Genomic DNA, 8,067 nt, shown 5'->3' with positions numbered 1-8,067 from the left:
ATCAGAAACAGACAGGATGAGGTTCTCGATACTAGTAAATATCGCAATCTTTACAGCAGTATTGGAAAAAGGTGATAGTTCACATTCTGAAAAGGAACCTCGAGATGCTAACGACGAAACAGTGACTACTATGGACTCTCCCTATACATCGCGGCAATTTTGCGAGGACAGCGAACGATGCAAGGTAAGAACTCCACAGGATCAAATGTATGACACTCAGACGTTATGTTGCGGCTTCGCAAGCAGCAAATCAAGTAGAAAAAGGTGGAATCTGAAAAGTGAAGTAATATTAAAAATATTGTAGTTTAACTACTCAACCCCACTCCCGATGGAAACGAATGAACTGACTCAGTCCTTCCCGGTCGCTGCTAAGAAGATCTTTTTCCTCGTGGTGTACGGATAACATGGCGTTTCGCAGTCGAACCAGCGTTTTGTTACGTTCTTCTCTCAGCGCCTTTAGAGCAGCTGCAGTTAGGAGAACTTTCACCTCTCATTCTAAGGAAAGCGGGTCCTATTTTAAATTCGCTGGACCTGTTCTGATCGGTGCTTCGGCTGCTACTGCGGGACTATTTGCTGCGAATCAATTGTACAGGAAAAAGTTTACGCTCTTTGGAAATGTTAACGCAGCAACAAAGGTGGGAATTGTGAATTATTACAGAATTTATTCTGGAAGTCTAATTCTATGTGAAGGGAACTTGGTGCCCTTTATTCCCTGCGAACAGGGATGACTCGAAAATTTTTATACCTGCGGACTATTTTCGGTACCCAAAACGACAGTATAACTCGTGCAACCCCTCTTTTTGGCCTCTGAGATATTATAAATAGTAGAGTAATTTGTTAAAACAAGACGACGAGAGGAAGTGATCGTATCACCATATTGTTCAACAAAATATGGCGGTGAAATATTCACGAATCAAACCGAAAAGTTCTTTAATAATGTTGATGGTATTTTGTACGTACATTTAGTGTACAAGAATGTCTTCACCCAGTCGAACCTCGCTTTTATCATGACAAGAGCTTGAATATGGTATATTGTGATTAATCAGTTATCAGAGTAGTCAACTGTTCACACTGACCTCTCTCAACACTTAACCATTTTTATGTGTAAGGAAATGTCCACCTCTTGACCACAAGTTAAGGGGTAAGCAAGTAACTAAGTAAGAAAAAAATCTTTATTTAGAGGGTGGCACTTATTAACCAAAAGGCTAATAAACTTGTGGCGCTCCTGATCCTAGGTGTATGTGATCTGACCTGTAGCAACTTTTATTTCATACCTCATTGTACTCGATACTTAAACTTGTACACTTAGCTGGCAAGTTATCAACTGGGTAGTTATTTTTCAAACATCTTTATGAAGAATGCAATAGCTAGTCACAGAGGCTCCAAGAGGCAGTGTGTTTTGCCCTGATGGATATACCAACTCTTCTTCAGAAACTTTATGATATTTGACTGCAATCTTTTGTGTGTAAGGTTGAAGGCCAAGGTAAATCAGAAAGAACCTTTATCATGGTTAAACCTGATGGAGTCCAGCGTGGTTTGATAGGAGAAATCATTAAACGCTTTGAACAGAAAGGATTCAAATTAGTAGCCATGAAATTTATGCGGGTGAGAAACAGTTTACTGTTTATATTTGAAATAGTGAGCTCTTGGAACTTTTGGATTATGTTCTAGTTTGTGTGAGAATTCTTACCTGGCAGTTGATTGAGTTCCTGAATTGATTACCTAGTTATTTATTATCCATGACAAATTTTGAAATCTGCACTCTCACTTGAAGAACAAGTAGTGTATTTTTGGCCATTATTTCGTCATTGAAACCAAAAGACTTCTTTTTCTTTGGAAAACCTGAGAAGCTCGCAGCTCCCTAAAGTAAAAGATCGTTGCCTGTACTAAAGGCATATTTAAATAGGGTTTTGACTCTGCTGGGATACATTTGAGCTGGTTCTTTAGAAAAACACACAACAGTTTTAATTTTTCATTAACCCTGTGAAGTCAACTGGTACAGGATTGAAGCCCAAAGCAGAGTCAATTTCAAGAAATTTTTCTCATACCATTAATTAGTACTGGGGTTACCTCTAATGGAGTAGAATATTCTAGGCATTGCGTTAGATAATGATAACTTCAAAATTTTCATGCTCTGGAAATTCATATAATAAACCATTGTTGTTTGATTGTGAACTGACTTCACCTTTTATGTAAAATATGCTTTCTCCATTTACTTAAGGCGAATGAATCCCTTCTGAAGGAACATTATGCAGACCTCAGCCATCTGCCATTTTTTCCAGGCCTGGTAAAACATATGTCCAATGGACCAGTGGTGGCCATGGTAAGTGATAAATATTAATGTGGTGATTAGCCTTAATGCTTAAAGCTGAAGGTTAAATTATTCTAGACTTGTATTAAATGTTACCTATTTCACCCTCTGTAGTAAGTTGTAATTAATTTTTTTTACAATTTTAATGTACTGTCGACCAGACAAGTTGTGATAATTTATAATTAGTGTTGAATATTGTTTGAATGAACTTTAAATTTGTAGGACCAGTAGACAAAGGAATATATAGTTATCAGTTAGAGGAAATGGCTGTAAGATCTTCAGAATTGAACAGAAGATACCTCAGGCTAGCAGTTTTCTCATTGCAGCCCCAACAATAACCAATTTACCTGAGTGTAATTTTCTTGAACCTTTGGCAATGTCTAGATTCTGAGGTTCTCTTTAACCTGCAGGTTTGGGAAGGTCTCAATGTTGTGAAGACAGGACGGCGTATGCTTGGAGAAACAGACCCAGTGAGTAAATGAAAGCTGTTTAATGTATCATAATTTTTAAGCTTGAATTTCAGGTTTTCCAGTTAGTACAAATGAATGGTTACTTACAAGCTTAGAAATGAAAAAAGTTAACTATACAAGAAGCTATGAACATAAACATTGTAGCAAATGTTAAATTAAAACTGAATAATGAAAATTTTTCTGTAGTGCATGTGAATTTCATAGCAGTAAGAGAAAAAGTCACTCAAAAACTAAACCTCTTTGTATTCTTCAGGCAAATTCTTTGCCAGGAACAATCCGTGGAGACTTTTGTATCCAGATTGGAAGGTAAGCTGCTTAGCCTTCCTTAACTCGTAGTTCATAATTTTTTTTTTTTTTTTGGTACATTATTTTCTTGTTAAAAAGTGGCAAAAATTTGTATTCACATTTTGGATTAGCATTGATACTGAAGTAATTTTTCAGTCTTTGTCTTTTATTATTAGTTCTACAACTTTATTTATCCTTTGATTCTGCAGAAATATCATTCATGGAAGTGATTCAGTGGAGAGTGCTAAAAAGGAAATTAATCTTTGGTTCAAGAATGACATTGTGGAGTGGAATCTGACATCATCTGGAAATATTTATGAATAAGGACTGATCTGTAATAACTGGTAGTAATAAATTGAATTTTTTCAAACCTATAACCTATTTTAGTTATAACCCACAATTCCCCTATTCGCTCCGACGAAGGGCTAACGCTCGAAAGGTCAGCTTTTACAATCGTAATGGTGGCCAATTTACTATTTCAACTTTGTTGATATATTCAAATTATAACCCATTGTGTTGTGAACCTACTGGTAACAAAAACTGAAGTCAGTGGTATGTACTCATGTGTAGCAATCAGACTATTGCTTGTTGTTGTTTCCTTTACCTTGAAAACCATTCCACTCTTGGGTAATTGTTGTTCTTCTGTATATATCATAAGCTACCTCTTTGTGCTGCTTCTAAGATAAAGAAAATTGACAAACCAGATATGCATACAGGCTTGCCTTGTGCAGGAAGCTAGGCAATCAGTCAATTACTCGAACAATGAATAACTCACCCGCAAAACTTCTGCTGCTTTTCTAATAACAATAATAAATAAATAATATTTTAACAGGAGGCCTCCAATCAGCCAAAGGTGGTTTTCAATATTAAAATAAAAGATGACACTAAGGACTAAGACTACAAACTAAGGTTTAAATTTGAGACCAAACACTAAAAATACTAACCGGAGGTTAAAATAGTAGAAACTGTTTCGGTTTGTGTTTAAAAATTGTTTTTGGCTTCATGGGTTTTGTCATAATAATTTATTCAGACCACAACTAAAAATCCATTTAACAGCTCCTTTTGATATTGTGTGGTTCCAGAAAATAACAATACCCACCCACAGAAGGTCATTGGAAATTCTGAGGGGGAGGGGGTTCAAGGGCAGTAATTTCCGAGGGGTAGGGGGGTTTCGTGGGATACTACTTTTTCAAAGTGTAAAGAACCACGTACAAAACATTTAATTAAAGCAGCATATACGATCGATCTGAAGCACAAAAACATACGTACGTTGTTTTGAAACAAAAGTCAGTACTCTTGGCCATTGTCTTGCGTGATGGCCCCCCTTTGCAAGACTAATAAATGTAGATGTAGATTGAGATAAATTTAACATTATAAGCTTTACTATTTCTGTTTTTCTTTGAGTTAGCTAGCGCTACAACCTCCCAAAGCTCGAAACGGAGTCAAAACGATTTGAAATGGCCATCTCAACATGGACGTTCCCATTTCTTGCCCTTCCTTCAGAACGCCCGGCTACCTAGTTATTTTAGCAAATCGTGGCGATGTACACAAAACCTTGTTACCATGTGTGTGCCAGTGAAGTTTTAGGTCTTTAAATAAGAATCAACCTGAAGAAAGTGACAAAATGTGTAGACAAAGGAACCTTGTAAGTTTCTGTTTTATTTACTATCGTTTGCAAAGTTGTTTAAGCGAGTGAAACGTTCTCATCGGAGTTAGCACGAAAACGTACGCGGAACAGTCGACGTTTTAAATCAGTTTAAATTTTGCAACCCAGATGTTTAAGCTTATAAATTATTTTACATAAAAACAACACGGATCTGATTTGCCAAAATGATGGCAAAGATGCTAAAAGTATAAGCTTAACAAAGCGTTATATTTTTATTAAAGCTAACCTTAATGTTTTCAGTGTTGTAATAAAATTCTACCGCATTTACGTAACCAACTTAGTATTCACGTTCTCTTTTTATAAGTACAAAAACCACTTTGAATTTCCGACGGTGGTAAGAATTTAGTCCCCGATTAAAATTCTGGAAATTCCTGGGGTGAGGGGAGGTCATCAAAGACCGCCTGGAACGGAAAATCCTGGGGGGGTGGGGGGGTGCAAATCAAAAGTCTTCCGTGGGGGGCTATGGATATTTTCTGGAACCACACATTTTGACTACACCAGTCGTAAACACAATTTGGCAAATGAATATAAATCATGCGTGATGCTTATCAACAGATCTTCTGTGTTTTCTAATTCATCTGGTAACCCATAATACCAAAAGCCAGCATATAATTCTTTCATTTTTTAATTCTATAACTCAGAAGAATGTGGACTGATCTGGAGACTTATTTATCAGTTCCACAAACATTACAGCTCAACCTTCAAAGTGCTGTTTCTTTGTCTGGGGTCTAGGTTTCAATACATTTGAGATACATAATCACGATCTCCAAATGCAAGTCCAGTTGAGGAAGAAAGAAATCATAATAAAAACCAAAGAGACTTCTAAGAAGGAATTCTATAAATATCGATGAAAAGTGTATATGTTAGATGTACCCCAAATTAATAAGAAATGAAAATGATCAAAAAATTAAAATGTTTGTAATTGTCACACTAAATGGGATTTAATGTATCACAGGGTTCATAGTCAAGAGGCAAGAAGGATCAGAAAATTGAGTATCTTGCAGGCAGACTGACACATTTTCACTAACCTGGAAATTGTAGTTCATGTGTTGTTGGCTTCAAAACAAAATTATCTCAGAAAGGGAGTTCATAAGCACTGCAGGGCACTGCCAACCCTAACAATGCTCCCTACTTGAACTACATGGTTTTTTTAGATGCTGGAGCCCCTCGCAAAACCCTCCTTAGATTTTATCCCACAGGACATCAATATAGTCAGGTAAAGGTGGCTAGAGTTAAGCCTATGAAGCTATCGGTGCCATAGCATAACTGTATACAAAATAAAAGGCTAATTCTTTTTTGCAATGGCCTTACCACTTACATATTCAACATGAGTGTTAAACAGTAGCTTAACTGTAGTAACAGTTATTAAAGTCCGGATGAAAAGTTAGAAATCATGCAGACAACCTTTGTATGGATATGATTTTTCAAACAAAAAACTCTCTTAGTAGCACTTGATGATCAATGTTGGAAACCTACATTATTGGCACTTTAATAATACAGACTTGTATTTTGTGTAAAATATTATTTGATTCGAAAACTTGATCAGTGAACATTAAGTTCATCATTATCGTAACTATTGTCTAAAGGGGGGGTAAGGCTAACAGGATGTGACCGCATTTGTCCTTAGTCCCCACCCCTGCTCATCGCCTCTCGAGTTCGTTCTAAAGTCCCAGGCCACGTGGCGCACTAAGTACTATTCTCAACAAGCGGCTCTTCCTTGCCTCTCGAGCTCCCGGAACTGTTTCAAAAAATACCCTCTAAATATGTCGAAGGGCGAGCGAACCTTCCTTATGCTCAAACCAGATGCTGTTCACAGAGGACTGATAGCAGATATCATAAAAAGATTTGAACAGAAAGGGTTCAAATTAGTCGCCATGAAATTCGTGAAGGTAGGGTGCTTTTGTGTAGTTCTCGCGTAATGTCTGTGAGAGTATTTCTTTTAGCGATGAGTCACGGAAAGTTATTTTTCATTTTTTTAGGCAAGTGAAGAACTCCTTAAAAAACATTACGAAGAGCTGGCACAGAAACCATTCTTTAATGGCCTTGTGAAATATATGGGATCAGGCCCTGTCGTGGCAATGGTAATACCATTCGTTGTGATCAATGTCTAGTAACACTGCCAAATATTTTCTATTTGAAGTTGACAGTAGTTTAAGTTACGACCCATTTTCAATCAGTAGTTCTTTTTCTGGTGATCGCCCGTCTTCTATTAAAAGCTTTGAGATTATTTTCCCCCAAAGTCAGCATCAGCGTTGGACTTACTACGATCTGTGTACCTTGACCTCTCGTTTATCAGCAAAAATGGCGTGATTTTTTTTGTAGATATGATGAGCTTTGTACAAATTTCCTGTTTCACCCTGTATACTTGTGGTAGAATTCGTTTGGTGCGGGTTCGAACACACAGCCCTTTGGCGAAAAGGGAATGACAGAAGGGAAGGGGGAGGAGTCAAACTGATACACCAAAGAATTAAAAGAAAGACAAATATTCAAGGAATTAACAATTAGTAGTAAAGCTGGATACAAGTAGAGGGAAAAGATTGTGACAAAAGAAAGATTAGAGTAGAAAGTGTGTCTTGTCTACCTGCAACCTGAAAGGTTATACCATAGTGCAAATCCTTCTTTTTCATCAGTGTATTACTAAACAGTCTTCAGTTATTGTTTTCACAAGGTTGTGCTATGAGGAAAATGTTTCTTTTGTTTACTTATAACTGAGCTTTTCAGTAATTTTGTTCAGGTCTGGGAAGGACTAGGTGCTGTTGCAACATGTAGAGCCATTCTTGGAGAAACAGATCCAGTGAGTATTCTATTGTCACAAAGAATGACAAACTGATAATTACAAACTATACTTTTTTAAGGGAAAGTGTATTGTAATGTTTTTATTTCGTTGACTTGCAGGCAAAATCTAAGCCAGGCACAGTGAGAGGGGATTTTTCCATTCACATTGGCAGGTTGGTCTCTCTTCATGGCTGTTTTTTACTGTTATTTTAACTGTTTTCTTTTCCATTCTCTTCTGGTTACAGCTCTGCACTGTCAAATAAAAAATATATTTTGTGTTCTCTGGCAATATGCCTTGACTGTTATTCTTTGTGTGGAACACAAAAATGATTCCTTTCTTTTTGTCTTTAGGAACATCTGCCATGGCAGTGACTCAGTGGATACAGCAAACAGGGAAATAAAGCTGTGGTTTAAAGATGAAGAACTTGTTGAGTGGGAGCCAGAAATGGCAAAATGGATTTATGAATAAATAAGTCTCAACAGTTAGGTGAAAAGTTGAACATTCACCTTAAATAAAGATTCATTGTTCCTAATGGTATTTCTGTACTAATCTGTTGGTG

General features: G+C 36.9%; 2 protein-coding genes across 4 annotated transcripts; both read left to right on the top strand.

The window, feature by feature from the left end:
* Positions 1–3,443, top strand: LOC111332815 (nucleoside diphosphate kinase B). 2 transcript variants are annotated; one of them, XM_088733850.1, is made up of 6 exons: positions 1–184; positions 1,471–1,605; positions 2,222–2,323; positions 2,722–2,781; positions 3,035–3,087; positions 3,276–3,443. In XM_088733850.1, exons 1-6 carry the CDS (start codon positions 17–19, stop codon positions 3,388–3,390), a joined length of 633 nt encoding a protein of 210 aa, XP_088589976.1. In that variant the 5' UTR covers positions 1–16; the 3' UTR covers positions 3,391–3,443. The 2 variants fall into 2 exon arrangements, with proteins under 2 accessions (XP_088589976.1, XP_088589975.1); XM_088733849.1 differs by lacking the exon at positions 1–184 and adding an exon at positions 353–635.
* Positions 3,444–6,482: 3,039 nt separating this feature from the next.
* Positions 6,483–8,045, top strand: LOC148724235 (nucleoside diphosphate kinase B-like). 2 transcript variants are annotated; one of them, XM_088733851.1, is made up of 5 exons: positions 6,483–6,621; positions 6,712–6,813; positions 7,467–7,526; positions 7,628–7,680; positions 7,859–8,045. In XM_088733851.1, the coding sequence occupies exons 1-5, from the start codon at positions 6,496–6,498 to the stop codon at positions 7,974–7,976; spliced, it is 459 nt and encodes a 152-aa protein (XP_088589977.1). In that variant the 5' UTR covers positions 6,483–6,495; the 3' UTR covers positions 7,977–8,045. The 2 variants fall into 2 exon arrangements, with proteins under 2 accessions (XP_088589977.1, XP_088589978.1); XM_088733852.1 differs by lacking the exon at positions 7,467–7,526.
* Positions 8,046–8,067: the final 22 nt, after the last annotated feature.

The sequence above is a fragment of the Stylophora pistillata genome, chromosome 9, assembly GCF_964205215.1.
Source record: "Stylophora pistillata chromosome 9, jaStyPist1.2, whole genome shotgun sequence".
NCBI classification, from domain to species: Eukaryota; Metazoa; Cnidaria; class Anthozoa; order Scleractinia; family Pocilloporidae; genus Stylophora; species Stylophora pistillata.
This window is presented reverse-complemented; position numbering and strand designations above follow the sequence as displayed.